Source organism: Pteropus medius, unplaced genomic scaffold (assembly GCF_902729225.1).
Source record: "Pteropus medius unplaced genomic scaffold, Ma_sr-lr_union100, whole genome shotgun sequence".
NCBI classification, from domain to species: domain Eukaryota; kingdom Metazoa; phylum Chordata; class Mammalia; order Chiroptera; family Pteropodidae; genus Pteropus; species Pteropus medius.
In genome coordinates, this window is record NW_024349798.1 from 17819260 (window position 1) to 17844645 (window position 25386).

Sequence of the window (25386 nt, forward strand, 5' to 3'; positions counted from 1 at the left end):
TTGGCAAAAATATTTGATAGGATGAAGACCCAGGATCTACAATGAAGAATAATTTATCCAGCAAAGCTATCATTTAGAGTTGAAAGACAGATAAAGAGCTTCTCAGACAAAAATAAGCTAAAGGAATTTATCACCACCAAGCTTGTATTACAGGAAATGTTGGAGGGTCTTCTTTAAGAAGAAAAAAACATGTATCAAAAACAGAAATAAAAGATGGTAACAACCTCATTCTTATCAATAAGTATCTTAAATGGAAAAGAATTAAGTACTCCAACCAAAAGATAGAGTGACTGAAAGGATAAGAAAACAAGACCCCCTTACATATGAAAAGGAAGGGGAGGAAAAAGATATTGCTTTGATGGACCTAGAAGGTATTTAAGTCAGACAGAGAAAGATAAACACTGTATGATTTTACTTATATAAGGCATCTAAGGAACAAAAAGAACAAAGTAATCAAAAACAGGCTCACAAATATAGTGGACAATTTGGTGATGGACAGAGAGGAGGGGGAGTTTGGGGACTAGGAGAATGGGGTGAAGGGTTAAAGAAGTACAAATCAGTAGCTGATGGATGGTCACAGGGATGGGGAGCATGACATAGGGAATGCAGATAGCATTAAATGTTGCCTAGGTCAAGGGTCAGAGAGGGAGGGAGCAATTGGGGGGATTGTTTTATGAACTATATAGATGTCTGACCAATGGACTGTGTACTTGAAACTAATTGAAATAAATAAATTAAAAAAATGAATCATGTCATCCACAAATAGTGATAGTTTGACTTCTTCATTTTCTATTTGAGTGCCTTTTCTTTCTTTCTCTTGCCTGATTGCACTCATTAAGACCTCCAATGTTATATTGAATAACAGTGGTGACAGTGGACAGCCTTGTCTTGTTTTTGATCTTAGAGGAAAAGTTTTTCGTTTTTCACCATTAAGTATGTTGGCTGAGGATTTGTCATATATTATGTTTATATTATGTATATTATGTTATGTATATTTGGCATTTATTATGTTAAGGTACTTTCCTTCTGTATGTATTTTATTAATAAAGGCATGTTGTATCTTGTCAAAGGCTTTTTCTGCATCTATTGATATGATCATGTAATGAAACTAGATTGTTGTTTATCACCATGCACCAAAATTAACTCAAAATTGGTTGAGGACCTAAATATAAGACCTGAAACAATAAATTACATAGAAGAAAACATCAGTATTAAACTCATGGACCTTGGACTTAAAGAGGATTTGTGAATTTGATCTCAAAAGCAAGTGAAGTAATAGCAAAAATAAATGAATGGTACTATATCAAACTAAAAAGCTCCTGCACAGCAATAAGAAACTGTCAACAAGGTAAAGAGACAACCATTCGAATGAGAAAATATATTTGCAAGCAATGCCTGTGATAAGGGTCTAATATCCAAAATATACATAGAACTCATATGATTCAATAGCAACAGAAAAACAAACAATCCAATTTAAAAAATTGGCAGAAGACCTGAACAGATGCTTCTCCCAAGAAGGCATACAAATGGCCACTAGACATATGAGCTATTAAGAATATGCAAATCAAAACCACAATGAGATACCATCTCACATCTGTTAGAATGATTATTATCAACACGACAAGTAATAACTGTTGTTAGAGAGGATGTGAAGAAAAAGGAACCTTCATACACTGCTAGTGGAACTGCATATTGGTACAACCACTATGGAAAACAGTATGGAGGTTTCTCAAAAAACTAAGAATTGATCTACCATATGATCCAGCAATCCCTTTCCTGGATATTTACCTAAAAGACTTGAAAACACTTACCCAAAAAGATGTATGCACATCGATGTTCATAGCAGCATTATTCACAATGGCCAGAACACAAAAGCAACTGAAGTGACCTACAATAGATGACTGGATAAAGAAGATGTGGTACATATATATACAATGGAATATTACTCAGCTATAAGAAGAGATGGAATACTACAATTTGTGACAACATGGATGGATATTGGGATAATTATGATAAATGAAATAAACCAGACAGAAAAAGTTGAAAACCACGTGATATCACATAGGTGTGGGATATAAACCTAAAAGCAACAAACAAGCATGACAAGCAAACAAAGACTCATGGATATGGACAATAACTAGTGGTTACCAGAGGGTAGGGTGATACAGGAGGTAGCTGGGGTAAAAGGGGTCAAATATGTGGTGAAAGAAAGAAATCTAATAATGGGCAATGAACACACAATGTAATATATATATATATATATATATATATATATATATATATATATATATATATATATATATATATGTATGTATATATATACACACACATTTGAAACTTATTAGATTTTTTTAATGTCACCATAATAAAAATAAAGAAATAATTAAATTGAACTACATCAATCTAAAAATTTTCGCACAACACAGGAAATGATCGACAAAACAGAAAGACAACCTACTGATTGGAAGAAGCTATTTATTAATGATAATCTGATAAGGGGTTAATATTCAAAACATAAAGTACTCATACAGCTCAACACCAAAAAATCAAATAATCCAATTAAATAATGGGTAAAGACCTGAATACACCTTTCCTCATAGTTTTCTTTTCTTTGTTATCCAGGCTCATACTTTCTACACTTCACATATTCTGAATTGAATGCTCTCAGCTATACATGTAGTAAGTTACATCTTAAATGTATCACTTTCTTAGTCAGAGTTTCCAGATGAACAGATTTAAAACAATCAACCATCATTCTATATCTGAATACGTTTCTCCTTTACTACCCAACATTTTGAAATTTGTGACTGTCATTTTTTACCAATTTATTGCCAGTGCTAGCTACATAGTTACTGTTATAGATAATCTACAATGTTATAGATATTGGATGTTTATAATACCTATATATCTAATAAGTACTTTTTGAGTAGATGAATAAATGCCACTATTATTTTAATTTGAAGATTACAATAATTTAAACTTCAAAACTGCATTGATGTGAAGAGATAAAGAAACGAGGACTGAAGTGGTATTCACTTGAAGTTTCTCTTTGAGAGGAGTGGCGATGAACAGTACATAGCCCTGGTTTAGAACTCTAAAATATGCTTCTCTGTGTTGAAACAAAATCAATAAGGTATGGGCTTAAGCTAATGTCCTCAGAATGAGGAGTGAAGCCCTTGCCCTCATCTGTCTCAATACACAAATGAAGAAAAAGTCATACTCATAAGTAATCAACTGAGGGGTAACTTTCTTTTATCACACAGGCAGATGCCTCCATTGGGAATTGTATTTATGTTCTGTGGCTCTGAAATGTCATCAAAATAAATTTTATAGCATAAAATTCAAATTAATAGGCATTTCTTGTTTATTAAGAAATAGGCGTATCGGTGACTAAAATGATAAAAATATATAATTTATGGCTCAAAATAATTTTTACATTTATTAGAAGAAGTTTAGAATTTTAAATGTTCTGAAACAAATATTGAATTTAGTATATATAAATCTCAAATATCAGCAGAGTCAAATGGAGAGAGTTTTTGTCAGTCACAGGATGCATCTTCTACTTGTGGCTTATCGATACAACCTAATTCTGGATGATCAGAGGGTGTCCATTTTGACCATTGTGGAGGGGGCCAGGATAGAAGTATGGCCTCAGAGCCTCTCTGAAGCACTCTCTGTAGGTGTAGATGTGGGTCAGGCTGGTCACATTATAAAAGGAGACCCTCCCAGCTTCATAGTCCAGGAATATTCCAACAATCTCAGGAGACTCTTCAAGATGGAGTGGCACCCGTGGATTTGCAAGGGCCTGGTAGTCATTTTTTTTATTTAAGCATAAGGTCCAGAACCCAACCTCTGGGGACAGCTGGATTTCCCCCTGTCTACAGACAGAATCCTTACAAATGCCTAAGGTCCATTTTATTTTCTCTTTCACACTCACTTCCCAGTAGTGTTTACCTTTGAAGAAAATCTGCTGACCCAATACACACACCAGGGTATCAAACCGCTGCCTGCACTTGGGCAGATCCTGGAAGACATCCCCTCCTCTCACACTTTTGTTGTCCTTTGCAATCTGGAGATATGGGTGAGCTGTTTTTCGGTCCAGAGTAACGCCCTCTGTGGAAGCACATTTTGCCAGTTTGGGTCATGATTAACAACAAGCAACAGTAATTTGCAGAATACGCAGAGCCCTCCCGATCTTAGATCTTCCTCTAGCTTTCCTCAGGGAGAAGATGCTTCTGCACCTCAGGTCACCCTTCTCATACCACCTCTATTCACCAACTCAAGCACCTGAAACTTGATAAGGAGGATTTGTCCAGAAAGTAAAAAATGAATATCTGAACATACAGATTTGTTCTAGTTAAAATACTTTTCGAATATAGCTAATATTACTTTCAATACCTACTATGTGCCTAGTGATGTTTAAAGCACACTTATAAATATTTAATTTATAAGCAATGGAAAGGAGAATTATCTTATTTTGTAGTTGAGACAACAGAAGTTTAGGGAAGCTTGTCCAATTGTAATTACTAACATCTATCAGTGTTTGGATTCACTCCCATATCTCTCTGATTCAATCTATGACTTAAGAATAAAAATCATTATATATTTTACATTGAATATCAGCATTTTATAAATTTAAAATCTGCCTTAAATCACTTGATGGAATTTAACCAAATTTACTGAATTATTTTTCCTAAAAATGCTTTCATATTATTCAAATTTATAGATACATTACTTCAAAAATTATTTTTAAAGTGTTAAAAGTATATAAACACATGAATCAGAGCTAAAAGTGATCTAGATATTTACCTAGTCACACAGGATTCTATTAATATAAGCTAAGGTATTTCTTCTGGGAGTAAGTTTTCATAGAAGTAAAAGTAAATTTTAGTTGTATTAATGTAAACACAAACAAAAATATCCATTACTATTAAAGTAAAGTGAAAATAAATAAAACCTGTTATATGTTAGCACTGTAAATACAGAAATATGTGCCTCGAAGCCATTGCATTTCACTGGCTCATGGGCATTTTCTCAAAGCAGAGCATGGCATATACACTGTACTCGATTCAACTGGAAACTATGCTTATCAGGTTGTCTAATGAAGGTAGATTTTATGCCAATTAGTTATATGACCTGGGAGAAGCCTCTTAAGGATACTCATCCTATATTTGTTTATAAAACAGTATATTAATACCTGGGCTTTTTTCCTCAGTGCATTTGTGGGAATCAAATAAAGATACTATATTTAAAATAATTAATGCAAAGCTGAAAAAATGTAACACAAACTTTTTATTTCTACTGTCAAACAGAGGCCAAACATTTGACAATTTTTTAGAAGTCAAAGCTAACCTAAAGGAAAAAATAGCTTCAATTTGACAAGTCAAATGAGGAACACCTGATTGTGACTCATATACAATTTTTTGTCATTGTATCACTGGCCTAACATGGATGAGTGTCAACTGCCTTTATTTCACTTTCTCTCAGCTAGAAGGCCTGGGGTCAACCCTGGGCAACCCTGACTCTAATACATGTCAACTATGTGACATATCAGGTAAGTCATGGTCTCACAGAACCATTGCTTTTTTTCATTTGATAAAAGAAAGGGGAAAGGTTATGGGACAAACACATGACATCTTAGCTAAGGAAGCCCCATCAGGCAAATTCACCTGGACCTACTACAAATGCTGGTCTTTTCTCTTTTCTGCTTGCTTTCTCATTCCATTCTAGTTAGGCGTCAGATCTGTCTGCTGAATCTGTAGTCTTTCTCTGCAGCCACACTCAAGGGCTGCACTTAGGACCTAAATCCCTGCCTGACTCTGAATTTCTTCCACATTATCCGAGCTATTCCCAGGATCTGGCCTCGGGCTGACCTCTGTTTCTAATTTGACTCTACAATCTCAATGCCAACATACAAAAATAATCTTATCCTGAAATCTCAGAATTCTTGGACTTGATATTAGAGATAATAATACCACTTCATTTTTTTATCAAGATTATTTTAATATACTTGAAACCATAGATGAAAAGACTTTGAAAGATATTAAGAATATGCAAATTAGCAATTAAATTAGTTAAAATTTTAGTTATAAACTACTCAATAAAGAGCATAATAAAATCGGAAGTTTGGAAAGAAAAAAGGGATGTGTGTGTGTGCGTGTGTGTGTGTGTGTGTATGTGTGTGTGTGTGTGTGTGCGTGTGTGTTGCAGGTGCCCTGCTCTAGTGTTCCATTGTGTGAGTTAAAACTAAGAATCAATATCCAAATACTCTTGTCTTTAGTTACCTGCATAACACCGAGCAAGTTTCAATCCTAAAAAAGAAGTTATAGATATTACACCTTCAAACCAAGATTTAGCAATGAATAAAACAGGAAATAGGTGAGGGGTCAAAAGGCCACCGAGTGGAGACACCTGAGGCGGCCATTTTCATCACTTACCTTCTTCTCCCAGGAGCTTTCTTTTTTCTGAAAGAACAAGATGCAGTGAGAGTTTGCTGTGAAACACACTTACCTACCTATGCTCACATAAAACCACCATTTACCAAGTTCTTCATGAAGCTTTCCTGAAATACAAAGCAGAGACAAATCCTTGTGAGTTGTTTAGAGTTGCTAACTAGGCTCGCTTCCTGATGTTGTCACATGTAATTAATTGGAGCAAAAAAATCCCCCAAAATAAACAAACAAAAAACAAAGGGTGACATCAGAAACATGGCAGAGAGAGATGTCTCCAGATCTTTCCCCTTGAAACAACAAGCTGAATATCTAAAACTTAACAAAAAACACCCAAACTGCACACCAGTACGTCTGAGTGTGGGATCTGCGCATAAAAACTACCACAGGACATAACCCCAGGTGTTGGGTGGTGGACTGGGAGAAACAAAGAAACTGCCTTTTATAGCTGGAGCTCCCTGCAGGAGGAGGGAGAGGGGAAAAGGTATGGCAAATTCCCTGAATAGTCCTGCCTGGGAGAGCTGTGAGCTCCACGTGGCAGGTGGCAGTGCACAGACATCAGGACAAAAAGCAGAGAAGTGGGACAGCAGAGAAACAACAGTTGATTATTACCAGCTACAGTTGCAAAACTGAACTGAGCCACAGCCCCCACTCCCACCCCAGAAAGTTCCGCCTCTCCACCCTCCCACATATCCTCAGAGACTGAAAACCACGGAGCCCCAGGGGAATCAGAGTAAAAGCTACCGAAATTTTTGCTAACACTGACAGGAAATGAAAGCGAGGGTAGTGAGCATTGTTAAACATCTATAAGGGGAGATAAAGACATTATTAACGGTTTATGTAAAACAGGGATCCAAGAGGCATAGAACCACCTACTGTAAACCAAAAGAAAAACGCCTTCTTTGCAACAGCTAGAGACTCTTATATAATAAACCTTTCTGGAGGAAAAGCAGAATACACTTCCATTGAATGCCCAGGAAAAGAAATAGTCCATTAAACACCATGAACAACTAAGGTGACAAGGCAGTGCAAAAAGGAAGAGAAAAATCTCCAGAAAATAAGCTTACAGACATAGAAATATGTGACTTAAATGACAGAGAATTCAGGATGGTATTTCTTAAAAAACTTAATGAGATCCAAAACGAATCATTACAACAATTTCAGGAACTGAAAAAAACAACTAGATGAGCAGAATGAGTTCTTAGCAAAGAGATTGAAACCCTCAAAAAACCGAATAGAATCACACATACAAGAAGAAAAAAAAATGACATAGATGACAGAGGTTCTGTTCATCAATCTGGTGACCAAAGCAAAGTTGTGACAGAAATAAGGAACAGCAGAAAGAAAAAAATCACTTGAGATCTAGAGGAACAAGCCATACAACTAGGCAGAAATCCAAGAAAGCACCCTGCAACAGCAGAAGGTAGAATGGGGTGAGGACACGAGGCTGCCTGGTCTCGAGCAGCTGTGTGAGATAGAGGCTGTGGCAATGGCAGTGGCAGAAGACTCTTAAAGGAGCTGCATCATGGGTGGATTTTCTCGGTGATGGACTTGTTCACTCCGAGCACCAGTGCTGATTCGGCTGCACACAGAGGACACCAGGGACTTATAGGAGACATTATTGGAGTGAGGGCCCAGGTGAGACTCACTCTGTACAGAAGTGCTGGAAGTATCCATTGTTCCTTGTTGAGCTCTCCCCTCTCCCAGTGAGGGGACACAGCACCACCATAGCCATGAAGTCATCAAACTGGATAACAGAGGTCACTCCAACCAGAAGATTCCCTAAAACATTGCCTCCCCCAACTTACGGCCTCACTGAAGCCACATCCAGGTATAGCCTCAGCAGGTCAGGTGCTCCTTGCTGAGCAGCACCTAGACTCACACTGGAAGCAGCTGGCATCAGTTTCTGGTATGGCCTTTTGAGGCAACTACAAGCACAGCATCTGTGGGTTGCTTGTTGAATCTTAACAGGTGGTCCAGGACAGATAGAGGCTTGGGCTGAATTTGGCCTGCAGCTGAACCCCTCTCAGGACTGTGCCACTGGACACCTGCTACACAAATACACACTAATAAGACCGAGATACTTAGGAGCTTTGCATAGTACATAGAAACAGACATGCAAAGGCAGCCAAAATGGGAAGACAAAGAAGTAGAAGCCATATGAGAGAACAGAACAGAGATCCTGATATAATGGAGTCAAATACTCTAACAGATGCAGAGTTCCAAACACTGGTTATAAAGATGCTTAACAAACTTTTTGGAAGTGTAGATAAATTCAGTGAGAACTTCATAAAAAACATAAAAATGGAAAAGGAAATTATAAAAGGGAACCAGTTTGAAATGAGGAACACATTATCTGAGATCAGAAGTATGTTAAATGGAATAAACAAAGGAACAAACAAAGTGAATAAAGAAGAGGATCAAATGCCCTATCTAGAGAATGGGAAAGCCAAGGACACTTATCAGAATGGCAAGAGCTGAGATGCCAAGACTATAAAAATAATTTAAAGAGCATATGGGACACTATTAAGGGTCCAAATATCCATCTGATTGGCATATCTGAAGAAAATCAAGATGTTGAGCAGCTATTTGATGAAATATAACCCAAGGAAGCTCAGAAAATTCTAAAATATCAGTGACCCAAGGAGACCCACACCAAGACACATCATAATTAAAATGCCAAAGGTTAAATACAAAGACAGAATCTTAAAAATCAGCAAAAGAAAAGCAGATAATTAATTACAAGGGAACACCCATAAGACTGGCAGCTGATTTCTCAAAAGAAACTATGCAGGACAGAAAGGCTTGGCAAAATATTTGACAAGATGAAGACCCAGGATCTATAATGAAGAATAATTTATCCAGCAAAGCTATCATTTAGAGTTGAGGGACAGATAAAGAGCTTCCCAGACACAAGTAAGCTAAAGGAATATATCACCACCAAGCCAGTAGTACAGAAAATGTTGGAGGGATTTCTTATAAAGAAAAAGAAAACATGTATCAAAAACAGGAATAAAGAATGGTAGCAACTACATTCCTATTAATAAGTACCTCAAATGGAAAAGATTTATGTGCTCTAACTAAAAGAGAGGGCGGATGAATGGAAAGGAAAAAAAAGACCCCTACATTCTGCCAATAAGAGACACACTTCAGATTCAAAGACACACACAGACTGAAAAGAAGAAGATGGAAAAAGATACTGCTTTGATGGACCTAGAAGGTATTTAAGTCAGACAGAGAAAGATAAACACTGTATGATTTCACTTTTATGCAGCATCTAAGGAATAAAAAGAACAAACTAATCAAAAAAAAAACTCACAAATATAGTGGAGAATTTGATGATGGACAGAGGGAAGGGTGGTTTGTGAGACTTAGAGAATGGGGTGAAAGGTTAAAGAAGTGCAAATTAGTAAGTGATGGATGGTCAAGGGGATGGTGAGCATGGCATAGGGAATGCAGATAGCACTAATATATTGGCTAGGTGGAAGGTTAGAGGAGGAGGGAGCAATTGAGAGATCGTTTTATGAACTATATAGATATCTAACCAATGGACTGTATTTTTCAAACTAATTTAAAAAAAAGAACCAAATAGAACTTCTGGAGTTGAAAAATGAAATAGAAAGCCTGGGAAATAAAGTTGACCAAATGGAAGGAAGGATCAGTGATACTGAAGACAGAAATCTGGAAATAAAGCAGAGTAAGAAGAGAGAAACTGAAGAAAGAAAAATAATAAAAGAGAAATACAAGAACTAGCTGATACCATCAGGAGAGTAAAAAGAATAATGGGCATTCTCGAAGGGGAAGAAAAGAAGAAGGAATTAGAAAGCATTTTCAGACAAATAGTTGATGAGAATTTCCCAATTCTAAGTAATGAACTAGAGATTGGAATTCAAGAAGTCAACAGAACACCCATTATCTCAACTCAAAAAGGCCTTCTCCAAGACACATTGTATTAAAATTATCGAAAATCAATGACAAAGACAGAATTCTCAAGACAGACAGGGAAAAGAAGACAGTAACCTATAAAGAAAAATTCATTGACTATTTTTGGACTTCTCAGAATAAACATTATAAGCGAGAAAGGAGTGGAACTAAATACTCAAACTATTGAAAAAGAAATTACCAGCCAAGAATTATGTATCTAGTAAAGTTCTCCTTTAGTTATGAAGGAGATATAAAGACCTTTACAGACATACAAAATTTGAGGGAATTCTCCACTATGATGCCTATATTACAGAAAATACTGAAAGGGGTCACTCCACCTGAAACAAAATGACAAAAAAATATTTAACTATGAGTAAGATGACTAGCAGGCAGACAGGAGCAGGATAGTGCAACCCTTATTAAGAACAGGGTATTACAAGCGTGAACAATAAGAGAATTGCTATTAAAAGTTAGAAAGCAACATTTAGCATACATAGGAACAATTTGAGGCAACAACAACAGAAAAGGGGAAGAATCAAAAACCCAATTTGCAAAGTGGAATGGAGATAACACAAACGCAAAAGGTGTCGAGAAGGCAAATAAAAGCAGAGGAGTGCAACCCTTACTAAGAATAGGGCATTATAAGCTTAAACAATAATAGAGATTTGCTATAGTAAGATAGTAATGAATGTTCAGCATACATAGAGACAAATTGAGACAACAATAACTGAAAAGAGGAGGATTCAAAGATCCTAATAGTAAAAGGGAGTGGAGATAAAGCATGTGCAGAAGAAAATGAACGACTGTATATACTATCTTTTACACATTTTAATGGTAACCACACAACAAAGATTCAGAACTAAAATATGTAACATAAAATAAGAGGGACCAGAGGGAAAACCCACAAAAGCCAGTCAAATTAAAGAAAACAGAAACACACGTACAAGAAAGTAATGGAAAGACTGAGCTATCAGAGAGCAAAGGATAAAATGGCTATAAGAAGATCTCATATTTCAATAATCACCCTAAATGTAAATGGACCGAACTCACCAATAAAAAGGCACAGAGTTGCAGAATGGATCAAAACACAAAAACCCAACCATATGCTGCCTCCAGGAGACACATCTCAGCTCCAAAGACAAATATAGACTCAAAGTGAAAGGGCAAAAAAAGATATTTCAAGCAAATGAAGCTTTCAGAGAAAGGCGGGAGTAGCGGCACTAATATTGAACAAAATAGATTTTGAAATAAAAAAGGTAAAGAAAGATACTGAGGAACACTTCATAATGATAAAGGGAATCATACACCAAGAAGACATAACACTTATTAATATCTATACTCCCAATCAGGGAGCCCCAAAATATATAAAGAAATTACTAACAAAACTAAAGGGAGAAACAGATGAAAACACTATCATAGTAAGGGATCTAAATACCCTACCGTTGGATATAGACAGATCATCCAAACAGAAAATTAATAAGGAAACAACATCCTTAAATGACACATTAGACCAACATAATTGGACATAATTGACATTTACAGAGCTTTCCATCCCAAACCAGCTGCTTATACATTCTTCTCTAATGTACATGGAACATTCTCGAGAATTGACCACATACTGAGACACAGAGATAGCCTCAACAAATATGAAGATTGAAATCATACCAATCATATTCTCTGATCATAATGCTTTGAAACTAGAGATTAACTGCAGAAAGAAATCAGGAAGAACCACAAATACATGGAGATTAAACAACATACTACTGAAGAATAACTGGGTCAGAGAAGAAATGAAAAGAGAGATCAAGAAATACATAGAAATGAATGATAATGATAGTACGACATATCAAAACTTTTAGGACATGGCAAAAGAGGACATAAGAGGAAAGTTCATATCATTACAGGCCTATCTCCAAAAACAAGAATGAGTCTAAATATGCATCCTAACGCTTCATCTTAAAAAACTAGAAAAGGAAGAACAAATGAAGCCTAAAGTCAGCAGAAGGAAAGAAATCAATATTAGAGCAGAAATAAATGAAATTGCAAAGAAAAAAAAAAGATAGATAAATAAATGAAGCAAAGAGCTGATTCTTTGAGAAGATTAATAAAATTAAAAAAGCCCTGTCTAGACTAAAAAAAAAAAAAAAGAGAGAGAGAAAGAACACAAACAAAATCAGGGATGAAAGAATGAAAATTACGACTGATATCGCAGAAATACAAAAGATCATACAAGAATACTATGAAAACTATATAACATGAAATTTAATAACCTAGAAGAAATGGACCAGTACCTAGAAAAATACAGCCTTCCTAGACAGAATCAAGAAGACCTGGAATATCTAAATAGACTGATCTGCAGTATGGAAATTGAAACAATAATCAAAAACCTGCCAAAAAGTAAAAGTCCAGGACCAGATGGCTTCACCAGTGAATTCTGCCAAAATTTCAAAGAAGATTTAATGCCTATTCTCCTCAAACTCTTCCAAAAATTGAAGAGAAGGCAATACTTCCCAACACATTTTATGAGGCCAGTATTACTCTGATACCAAAACCTGGTAAAATAATACAAAAAAAGAAAACTACAGACCAATATCTTTCATGAACACAGATGCAAAAATCCTAAATAAGATACTAACGAACCAAATACAGTAACATATTAAAAAGATTACACACCACAATCAAGGGGGCTTCATCCTAGAGGCACAGAGATAATTCAACATACGCAAATCGATTAATGTGATACACCACATAAACAAATTAAAAATTAAGAATCATATGATCATATCAATAGATGCAGAAAGAGCCTTTGACAAGATACAGCACGCATTTATTATCAAAACACTTAACAAAATTGGTATAGAAGGAAAATACCTTAACATAATAAAGGCCATATATGACAAACCCTCTGCCAACATTATACTGAATAGTGAAAAACTAAAAACCTTCCCTCTAAGATCAGGAACAAGGCAAGGCTGTCTACTATCGCCACTGTTATTCAATATAACATTGGAGGTGCTAGCAAGTGCAATCAGACAAGAGAAAGATATAAAAGGCATCTAAACAGGAAACAAAGAAGTCGATCTTTCCCTATTTGTGGATTACATGATTCTCTATATAGAAAACCCTAAAGACTCTACAAGAACACTACTAGAAACAATAAGCAAATACAGTAAAGTTTCTGGATACAAAATCAACGTTCGAAATTCCATAGCTTTCCTACACTCTAATAATGAAGTGTCAGAAAAAGAAGTGGAAAAAATAATTCCTTTTGCAATTGCAACAAAAAGAATAAAATACCTAGGAATAAATTTAATGAAACATGTGAAAGACTTATGTAATGAAAACTATAAGACCCTATTAAAAGAAATCGAAAAAGATACAAAGAAATTGAAATGTATTGCATGTTCTTGGATTGGAAGAATCAACATAGTTTAAATGACCATATTACCTAAAGCATTATACAGATTTAATGCAATCCCTGTCAAAATCTCATGGCTATTTTTTAAAGAAATACAATAAAAAATAATCAGATTTGTATGGAAGCACAAAAGACCTCGAATTGCCAAGGCCATCCTAAGAAAAAAGAACGAGGCTGGAGGCATCACTCTGCCTGACTTGAAATTATACTACAAAGTGACAATAATCATAACAGCATGGTATTGGCAGCAAAACAGACACACAGACCAGTGGAACATAATTGAGAGTCCAGAAATAAACTCATATTTATATGGGCAAATAATTTTTGATAAAAAAGCCAAAAACATACAGTGGAGAAAGGAAAGCCTCTTTAATAAACAGTGCTGGGAAAACGGGAAAGCCACTTGCAAAAGAATGAAACTAGACCGTTGTCTATTACCATACACCAAAATTAACTCAAAATGTATTAAGGACCTGAATGGAAGACCTGAAACAATAAAATGCATAGAAGAAAACATAGGAACTAAACTCAAGGACCTTGGACTTAAAGAGGATTTTATGAATTTGACCTCAAAAGCGAGAGAAGTGAAATCAAAAATAAATGAATAGGACTACATCAAACTCTTCTGCACAGCAAAAGAAATCATCAACAAGGTGAAGAGACAATCATCTAAATGGGAAAATACATTTTCAAGCAACATCTCGGATAAGGGCCTAATATCCAAAATATACAAAGAACTTATACAACTCAATAATAATAAAAAACAAATAATCTAAACAAAAAATGGGCAAAGGACCTGAACAAACAGTTCTCCTTAGAGGACATACAAATGGCCAACAAATATATGTAAAAATGCTCAACATCGCTAGCTATTAGGGAAATCCAAATCAAAACCACAATGAGATACCATCTCACATCTGTTAGAATAGCTATAATCAACAGGACAAGTAACAACAAATGTAGGAGAGGATGTGGAGAAAAAGGAACCCTCATACACGGCTTGTGGGACTGCAAATTGATACAGCCACTGTGGAAAACAGTATGGAGGTTCCTCAAAAAACTAAGAATTGATCTACCATATGATCCAGCAATCCTTCTACTGGGTATTTATCCCAAAGGCTTGAAAACTCACATCCAAAAAGATATTTTCACACCCATGCTCATAGCAGCATTATTCGTGGTGGCCAGGACATGGAAGTAACCAAAGTGTCCTACGATAGATGATTGGCTAAAGAAGCTGTGGTACATTTTTACAATGGAATATTACTTAGTCACAAGAAGAGATGAAATACTGCCATTTGCGACAACCTGGATGGACCTCGAGATAATCATGCTAAGTGAAATCAGTCAGATAGGAAAAGTTGAAAATCACATGATATTACTTATACGTGGGATATAAACCTTAAAGCAACAAATGAGCAAGACAAACAAACAGACACTCATGGACATGGAGTATAGTTAAGTGGTTACCAGAGGACTATAGAATAGTGCTTACTAGCTGGGTGGGGGAGGACAGAGGATGTAGATGGGGTAACGGGGGTCAAATATAGGGGATTAGGGTGAGGGTGAATTAGGTAAATGGGATCAAATATATGGTAGCTGAAAGAAACTGGACTTTGGGTGGTAAAACACAATAGAATATACAGATGTCAAATGATAATGTACACCTGATTATATAATTATATAATTGCATTCACCAATGTTACTCCAATAAACTTAATTTAAAAAAAGAATTATTGGAAATATAATTATTACTGTGCAGTGTTTTTCAGGTTTGGATTAATGTAAGGTTAATACCGATTCCAATCAGAATTGGTTTCTGTTGTATAGGCCCATCTGAAGTACTTTTACATTTGATGAACAGATTTTTTTTTATATGAGAAGATTTTGCCAGGCATAAAAGCTGAATCTGAGTATAATTCCAAAGTTTGATGAAGCAGAGACCACTTCACACATACTGACATATAGGTCTCTGGGCCAAGAATTATAGAATTTTACTAATGTCTCAGGTGTGAGACACTGTGTATGAAACCTTTGAAATAGTTTTAGTTTATGTTGTTGTTTGTTTGTTTTAACACAAAAGTCTCCAGAAGAGGAGCACAGCTTTGAGAAATTTGGGAGAGCTAGACCAAAGCCTGGTCTAGCTGCTTCCTCTTTCCATGGAGGTGGCAGCCACAGCAGAATCATCTCATGCTGCAACTTTACATTATTGATAAGCCATAGAGGCCTGGGGAGGCCCCAAGAGTGGACTGGGGCCCGCCTAGTCAGGACAGTAGGACAAACTTTCCCTAGTAGACATTGGGTTGGTGGTGTTGCTGTGTGTAGTAGAGCAATTTCCAGTGCCATTCAAGAGGCAGTAAAGGGAAGCCCTTCTGGTCCATCGGGACAGCCGAGTGGTCGTTGCACTTTCGTACTTGTCTATATGTAATGGCAAAAAGCATCCACTGATAGGAGAATATACAATCTGATGATACATTATGGTCATTTAAAATGAGTCAACTTTTATTCACAAAAACAATGGAGTCAAAACTAAATAGATTCAGTAGATCTATTGTGGTTTTACTGGATCTCAGGTAGTAATATCTCTTTTCCTCACTCAATAACTACACTCTTGCTACTATTAATAATTATAGTATATGCATATATGTATTATGTATTTAAATGTATATTTTTTTTAATACTGAGAGTGACTTTATGTAATAGATGCCACTATCATAGCTATATTGCAAATGAAAAATATAATATGTCTTGGTGGGTTAAAAATTTTTGCAAAATCTTAAAACTGCTAAGTGATAGAGATACAAGTTAGACCCAGACAGAGATGTTTGTGGTCAAGATGGAAGGGAAGATAAACAATGTGCTCACCTCCTCTCACAACCGCACCCAAATTATAACTAAACTACTGAACAGCCATCACTGAGAACTGCCTGAGTCTAACTGAACAGAAGTCCTACAACTAAGAACATATGGAAGGAATCACCTCAAGATTGGTACAAGAGACAGAGATGTGGAGTGAGCTGGTCTCACACCCATGTGTGGTATTTAAAAATTATGAGAGATATCTTGGCTACAGATGTCCCCCCAAAGAAACAAGAGTCTTAGCCCCATACCAAGCTCCTTAACTCAGGGTTACAATGCCAGGAAGAGAAGTCTCAATAACTTTGGCCCATGAAAACAAGGGAGATGGTGGCTGAGTGAGATAAAAGATGGCTGGAGTTTCAGGTGCTCCTCTTAAAGGGACCACACACACTTACTTGCTGATGGACTCACTCACCCTGAGCTCCAGTGCTGGGACAGCTGCTCGAAAGGTGAAGGAACATATGTGGGTGAACTAAATTCTCTGGCCTTAGGGTGAGGCCTGGAGGGGCAGATTTCTCCCAGGAAAAAAAGTGTTAGCAGAGCCATTGTTTCTGTATTGAACCCTCCTCTCTCCCAGCCTGCATGCACAGGCAAGCTCCATGTCTGAGTCTCTATCAACCTGGCTCATATCATTCATCCCACCCTCGTGATTCCCTGAGACCTGACTCCATACAAATTGCAGGCCCACTTTCAGTGGTTTTCACATACAAATGGCCTCTCTTGGCTTATGCTTGGGCTTTGCTAAAATCTCTCGGAGGTTCACAAACCCCAGAAAGCAGCATCTGGTCTCGGCATGCTTCATACTTCTTCCTAATCAGCCTCAAGCTCGCCTTGTGGCAGCCAGTTTCAGTTCACAGTTTACCTTCTCCCAGGCACCTCCAAACCCAACACAAGTGGCAACTATATGTAGGTCACTTTGTAGCTCACACCAAGTGGCCCCTGACAGGGCACAGATAGTAGATGACCTTGATCTCCACCAAAGCCCCTCCCAAGAGGCCCCAAAAGTAAGGCAGTCAGTGGCCAACTTAAGACCAAACCAGAACACCACGCAACAACTTCCACAAACACACAACTACTAGGAAGACCTGGCAGGCACCAGAGCCCTGTTAAGGTGAATCCTGCTCCACAGAGTCAGCCCCTGTACAACGGCTACTCCATTGTAGTCATAGCCAGTCCTTACAACCAATCAGCCTGAGGGTCAATCCCTTCCATTAATGTGCAAACAGCAAAGAAGGTTCAACTACCACAGAAGGGCACACACATCCTACAGAAGGAACATACCCAGAGCACACTGCTCAAGTGACCAGGGAGACTGTGTCACTGGTTCCTACAGGACACCTACTACATAAGCCCACTCTACCAAGACTGGGAGACATAACAGCTCTACCTAAGACATAAAAACAAACATGAAGAGGCAACCAAAATGAGGAAACAAATAAACATGTCCCAAATGAAAAAGCAGAACAAAACTCCAGAATAAGAACTAAACAAAATTGAGACAAGCAATCTACCAGATGCAGAGTTCAAAACACTGGTATAAAGATGCTCAATGAACTTAGAGGAAGAGTAGATGAACTTAGTGAGAACTTTAACAAGGTGATAGAAAATAAAAAGTGGAGCTAAAAAATAATTTTTAAAAAGTCAGAAATGGGAGAGGGGAAGATGATGGAATAGGTAAAAGTAGAGTTCATCTTCCAACAGAAGGTCTGCATTGAAATTACAACCAAAGTATAAAATAATCAACATGAAGAATCACCTGAAGTCCAGCTGACCATAACACCTACATCTGATAATATAAAAGAGCCACATTGAAGCTGCGGGAATGCCCTGGTACAGAAGATGCAGCAAAACTGAGGCTGTATTAGCTGGATGGACCTTGTCTCCCTGAGATCCCACTTCACCCAAGCTACTAAGTGCCTGCAGCCCATTGACAAGCAGCCTCCTTTGCCCTGCTTGGCTCTTGGGTTGTGCAGTCAGCGCAGGAAATAGACATTGGCTAGTGCAGTGAGTACATTTCAAGGAAAACAGTTGTGGACAGATCACAGTTGTGGTACGAGCTGCAATATCTCTTGAGGGGATTTCAGGGGTCTGTATTAGCCTGATGGCCCTTGACTCCCTGAGCTCCTGCCCCACTCGAAACACAAAGTGCCCACTGAACATCAATAGGTAGCTGCCCCTGCCCTGAGGTATTGCATTTAGGCCCAGGGTGGACAGCAGCTGACCTTGCTATGAGTGGAAACTTGTACAGGGAGCCACAGAGACAGCGTTGGCACATAAACTTACATTGCAGTGGCAGAGGGAAATTTACTCAATAGACGCAGGAGACTCCTATGGTCCCTGTCCCACTCAACAAACATATCGCCCAGTGGCTCATCCAGTTTCAGAGACTTAAAGGCAACTGACAGGCAGTGTCAGGCCTTGAAGAGCACTGGTACCTCTGCTAAACTGCCATAGGTCAGGAATGGGGGATTACCAACTGCTGCCTACAGCATTATCTTTTCCACTTACCTATAGATCCAGCATAGGCAACGACCATCTGTGGATTACTTTGTAGTTCTCACTGGGTAGCCCTCAGCAATCAAAAGCAGTGGCTAACTTTGGCCTATGGGGAACCTCTCTCAAGGGGCCACAAAACCAGTGCATCTAGAGGCTGGCATCAGACCACAATGGAGCAACCCTTGACTAGTCTCATTAGTGATACATATAAAGGATGGTTGCAATAAGTACACAGCCTGTTAGGGTAAATCCCACTCATGGGGTCAGCCCCCACACGACTCTTATCCTGTGGGTGCAGCCAGTTCTCACAATTAGTCAGCCTAAGCGTTAATCCCATCCACTAATGTACTATCAACAATAAAGGCTTGGCAACAATAGAAGATCACATACAACCCACACAAAGATTACATCCAGAGCCCCCGGCATAAGGGATCAGGGAGAGTGCGCCACTGGGCCACACAGGACACCTTCCACACTAGGCTATCTGGCCAAGGTTGAGAGATAAAACAAATATTCCTAACACATAGAAATGAACACAGAGAAGTTAATAAAATGAGAAAACAAAGAAACATTCCACAAGTGAAACAACAGGAGAAAATGCCAGAAAATGAGCTAAATGAAATGGAGGCAAGCAACCTACCAGAAACAGAAGTCAAAATAATGGTTATAAGGATGCTCAACAAACTTATGGGGAGAATGGTGAGCACAATAAAACATCAACAGAGAGACAGTAAGCATAAAAAATATATAGAAACTATAAAAAAGAACCAGACACAAATGTGGAATACAATAACTGAAATAAAGAATACACTAGAAGGATTCAACAGAAGATTGGATGAAGCAGGAGATCAAATCAGCGAACTGGAAGACAAGGTAGCAGAGTACACCCAATCAGAACAACAAAAAGAAAAAAGAATTAAAAAAAATGAGGATAGTTTAAGAAATCTCTGGGACAACATGAAGCGTAAAAATATCGGATCATAGGAGTACCTGAAGAGGAAGAGAGAGAGCATGGAATTGAGAATCTATTTGAAGAAATAATGAAGAAAACTTCCCTGACCTGGCAAAGGGAATTAGACATACAAATTCAGGAAGCACAAAGAATCCCAAGCTAGAGGAATTCAAACAGACCTACACCAAGACACATCATAATTAAAATGCCAAAGGTAAAAGACAAGGAGAGAATCTTAAAAGCCGCAAGAGAAAGGGAGCTAGTTACTTACAAGTGTACTCCCATAAGAATGTCTGCTGACTTTTCAATGGAAACTTTGCAAGCCAGAAGGGAATGGCAAGAAACATTCAAAGTTATGAAAAACAAGAATCTACAACCATGAATACTCTACCCAGCAAGGCTTTTGATTAAAATGGAAGATGAGATAATGAGCTTCCCAGACAGGAAAAAAAGCTTAAGGAATTCATCAACAACAAGCCAGCATTACAAGAAATCTTAATGGGTCTTCTATAAAAAGAGAATGGGTAAAAAAGAAAATAGAAATAACAAATACAAATAATAAAATTGCAGTAACGATATATCTATCAGTAATTGCTTTAAATGTAAATGGATTAAATGCTCCAATCAAAAGACATTGGGTAACCGAATGGAAAAGAAAACAAGGCACATGCATATGCTGTCTACAAGAGTCCCACTTCAGATCAAATGACACCCACAGACTGAATGTAAAGGAATAGAAAAAGATATTTCATTCAAACGAAAAAGAAAAAAAAAAAGCCGGGTAGCAATACTTATAATATAATAGCAATACTTATAAGTATAAGTTGTACAGATAAAATATACTTTAAAACAGTCTATAATAAGAGACAAAACAAAGAGCATTGCATAATGATAAAGGGATCGATAAATCAAGAGGACATAACCATAATAAACATATACACACCCAACATAAGTGCACCTACAAAGCAATTATTGACTGACATAAAAGGAGAGATCAGTAGTAATACACTCATAGTAAGAGACTTTAATACCCCATTGACACCAATGGACATATCTTCCAGGCAAAGAATCAACAAAGAAACAATGGGCCTAAAAGACACACTAGAACAGATATATTTAATACATATTTTCAGAGCATTTTACCCCAAAGCAGCAAAATATACATTCTTCTCAAATGCACATGGAACATTTTCAAAGATAGGACACATTTGAAGACACAAATCAAATCTCAAATTTAAGAAGATTGAAATCATATCAACCATCTTCTCTGACCACAATGGTATGATATTAGATATCAAATACAAGGGGAAAAAAACTGGAAAATACACAAACACATGGAGGCTAAATAACACACTTCTAAATAATTAATGGGATATTAATATTAATGAGATCAAGGAAGAAATCAAAAGATACCTAGAGACAAATGAAAATGAAAACACAACAACTCAAAATTTATGAGACACAGTGAAAGCAATCCTAAGAGGGAAATTCGTAGCAATACAAGCTACCACAAGAAACAAGAAAAAGCTCAAATAAACAATCTAAACTTACACTTAAAAGAACTAGAAAAAGAACAGCAAAGAAAGTCCAAAGCAAGTAGAAGTAAGGAAATAATAAAGATCAGGGTGAAAATAAATGGAATAGAGTCTAGAAAAACAATACAAATGATTAATGAAACCAAGAGGTGGTTCTTTTAAAGGATAAACAAAATTGACAGACCCTTAGCCAGACTCATCAAAGAAAAAAGAGAGAAGACTCAAATAAATAAAATAAGAAATGAAAGAAGAGAAATAACCATAGACTCCACAGAAATACAATGGATCATGAGAAATTACTGAAAGCAATTATATGCCAATGAATTGGACATTCTGGAAGAAATGGACACATTCCTAGAAACATACAATCTCCCAAGACTGAGTCAAGAAGAAATAGAAAATATGAACCACATGATTACCACCAATGAAATAGAATCCGTAATCAAAAGCATCCTCAAAATCAAAAGTCCTGGATCAGATGACCTCATAGGTGAAATTTACCAAACATTCAAAGGAGAATTATTACCTATTCTTCTCAAACTATTCTAAAAAATTCAAGAAAGAGAAAGCTCCCTAATTCCTCTAATGAGGCCACCATTACCTTGATTCTAAAACCAGAAAAAGACATTACAAAAAAAGAAAACTATAGGCCGATATATCTTATGAACATTGATGCAAAAATCCTGAACAAAATATTAACAAACTGAATTCAGCAATACATTAAAAATATCGTACACCATGATCAAGTTGGATTTATTCCTGGGATACAAGGTTGATTCAATATCCTCAAATCAATTAATGTGATATGCCACATTAACAATCAAAAGATAAAAAGTGTATGATCATATCAATAAATCCGGAAAAAGTGTTCCACAAAATCTAACATCCATTTATGATAAAAACTCTCAGTAAAGTGGGGATAGAAGGGACATACCTCAACATAATAAAGGCCATATATAACAAACCTACAGCTAACGTCATACTCAGTGGGGAAAGGCTACAAGCGTTTTTCTTAAGATCAGGAACAAGACAAAGATGCCCACTTTCACCACTCCTCTTCAACACTGTATTGGAAATCCTAGCCACAGCAATAAGACAAGAAAGAGAAATAAAAAGCATCCAAATTGGAAGGAAGAAGTAAAACTCTCATTATTTGCCAATGGCATGTTACTATATAGAGAGAACCCTAAAGATCCCACCCCAAAACTGTTAGAACTGTTCAATAAATTCAGTAAAGTAGCAAGTTACAAAATAAATATTTAGAAGTCAGTGGCATTTTTATACACCAACAATGAACTTTCGGAAAGAGAAATTAAGAAAACAAATACATTTGTGTCAAAAACTATAAAATACCTGGGAATCAAATTAACCAAGAAGGTACAAGATTTGTTTTCAGAAAATTATGTCATTGAAAAAAGAAATTGAAGAAGATACAAATAAATGGAAGCATGTACCATGTTCATGGGTAAGAAGAATCAACATCATTAAAATGACCATACTACCCGAAGCAATCTATAAATTCAATGCAATCCCTATCAAAATACCAATGGCATTTTTCAGAGAGCTAGAACAAATAATCCTAAAATTTATATAGAGCCATACAAAAACCCAAATAGCCACAACAATCTTGAGAAACAAGAACAAAGTTGGAGGTGTCACACTACCTGATGTCAGACTATACTACAAGTCTACAATAATCAAAACAGCACTGTACTAGCATAAAAAAAGATACATTGATCAATGGAACAGAATAGAGGGCCTAGAAATAAATCCACTCCTATACACTCACTTAATATATGACAAAGGAAGTAAGAATATACAATGGGATAAATATAGTCACTTCAATAAATGGTGTTGAAAAAATTGGACAGATACATGCAAAAAAAAAAAAGGAAGCTGGACCACCTACTTGCACTGTATACAAGAATAGACTCAAAATGGATTAAAGACATAAATGGAAGACCCAAAACCGTACAACTTCTAGAAGAAAACATAGGCAATAAACTCTCTTATATTACTAATAGGAATTTCTTTTCAGATATATCTCCTCAGGTAGGGGAAACAAAAGAAAAAAATAAACAAATGGGACTACATAAAACTAAAAAGTTTTTGTACAGCAAAGGAAACCATCAACAAAACTAAAAGACAATTGACTGGGAAAAGATATTCACTAATGATATATCTGATAAGGGGTTAATATCCAAACTATATAAAGAACGTATACAACTCAATATCAGAAAGCAAACAATCCAATTAAAAAATAGGCAAAAGACCTGACAGATATTTCTCCAAAGAGGAAATACAGATTGCTAATAGACATGAAATAATGCTCAAGGTCACTAACCACAGAGAAATACAAATTAAAACCACAATGAGATATCACTTCACACCTATCAGAATGGCTATCATCAATAAAACAAAAAACAGCAAGTGTTGGTGCAGATGTGGAGAAAAGGGAACCCTCCTGTATTGTTGGTGGGATTGCGAATTGGTACAGTCACTATGAAAAGCAGTATGGAGGTTTCTCAAAAAATTAAAAATGGATATACCTTTTGACTCAGCAATTGCACTTCTGGGTAGTTATCCGAAGAAAACCAGAACAATAATTTGTAAAGATCTATGCACTCCAATATTCATGTTAGCACAATTTATAATAGCCAAGATATGAAAGCAACATAAATGCCCATCATCAGACAATTGGATAAAGAAATATGGTTCATACATATAATGGAATATTACTCAGCCATTAAAAATGAAATTGTACCATTTGCAATGGCATGAATGGACTTAGAGGTTATTATGCTGAGTGAAATAAGTCAGATAGAGAAAGATAAATACCATATGATTTCACTTATATGCAGAATCTAAGGAACAAAAAGAACAAACTAATCAAAAACAGATTCACAAATATAGTGGACAATTTGGGGGTGGACAGAGGAGAGGGGGGTTGGAGGGCTGGGAGAATGGGGTAAAGGGTTAAAGAAGCACAAATTAGTAGTTGATAGCTGGTCATGGGGATGGGGATCATGGCAGAGGGAATGCAGTTAGCATTAATGTGATGGCTAGGTGGAGGGCCAGGGAAGAGAGGGAGCAATTGGGGGGATCATTTTATGAATGATATAGACATCTAACCAATGTACTGTACACTTGAAATTAATTTAAATAAATAAATTTTTTTAAAAAATTAAAAAGTCAGAAATGAATTCAATCACTGCAATAAAGAATACATTAAAGGGAATCAAGAGTAGATTAGATAAAGTGGAGGACTGAATCAGTGATTTAGAAGATAAAGAAAACACCCAATCAGAATAGCAACAAGAAAAGAGTTTAAAAAAATGAGGATAGTCTAAGGGGCCTGTGGGATAACATCAAGCATACTAAGATTCACATGATAGGGATACCAGAAGAAGAAGAGAGATAGCAAGCAATTGAAAACCTATTTGAAGAAATAATGATGGAAAAATTTTATAACCTGGTGAAGGAAATAGACATACAAGTCCAGGATGCACAGAGAGTCCTAAACAAGATGAACCCAAAGAGGTCCACACATAATAACTAAACATAATAACTAACCAACATCATAACTAAAATGCCAAAGGTTAAATACAAAGAGAGAATCTTAAAAGCAGCAAGAAAAAAAGCAGTTAGTTACCTACAAGGGAGCTCTCATAAGACTGTCAGATAATTTCTCAATAGAAATTTAGCAAGCCAGAAGGTATTAGCCCAAAATATTCAAAGTGGTGAAAAGCAAGG

General features: G+C 36.6%; 1 protein-coding gene across 11 annotated transcripts in view; it reads right to left on the reverse strand.

Moving 5' to 3' along the window:
• Window positions 1–2376: 2376 nt before the first annotated feature.
• LOC120620475 (putative selection and upkeep of intraepithelial T-cells protein 1 homolog) overlaps window positions 2377–25386 on the reverse strand; it is a 49341-nt gene continuing 26331 nt past the window's right edge. For 3 of the 11 annotated variants that reach the window (XM_039885544.1, XM_039885545.1, XM_039885541.1), the window contains 4 exons: window positions 6542–6562; window positions 6438–6464; window positions 6285–6311; window positions 2380–4113 (listed from right to left, as the gene is read on the reverse strand). In XM_039885544.1, coding sequence (XP_039741478.1) covers window positions 3584–4113; window positions 6285–6311; window positions 6438–6464; window positions 6542–6562 — 605 coding nt within the window. In that variant the 3' untranslated portion in view covers window positions 2380–3583. Of the gene's footprint in view, window positions 4294–6284; window positions 6312–6437; window positions 6465–6510; window positions 6563–25386 lie in introns of all 11 variants that reach the window. The other 8 variants (XM_039885546.1, XM_039885543.1, XM_039885549.1 and 5 more) reach the window with 7 other exon arrangements.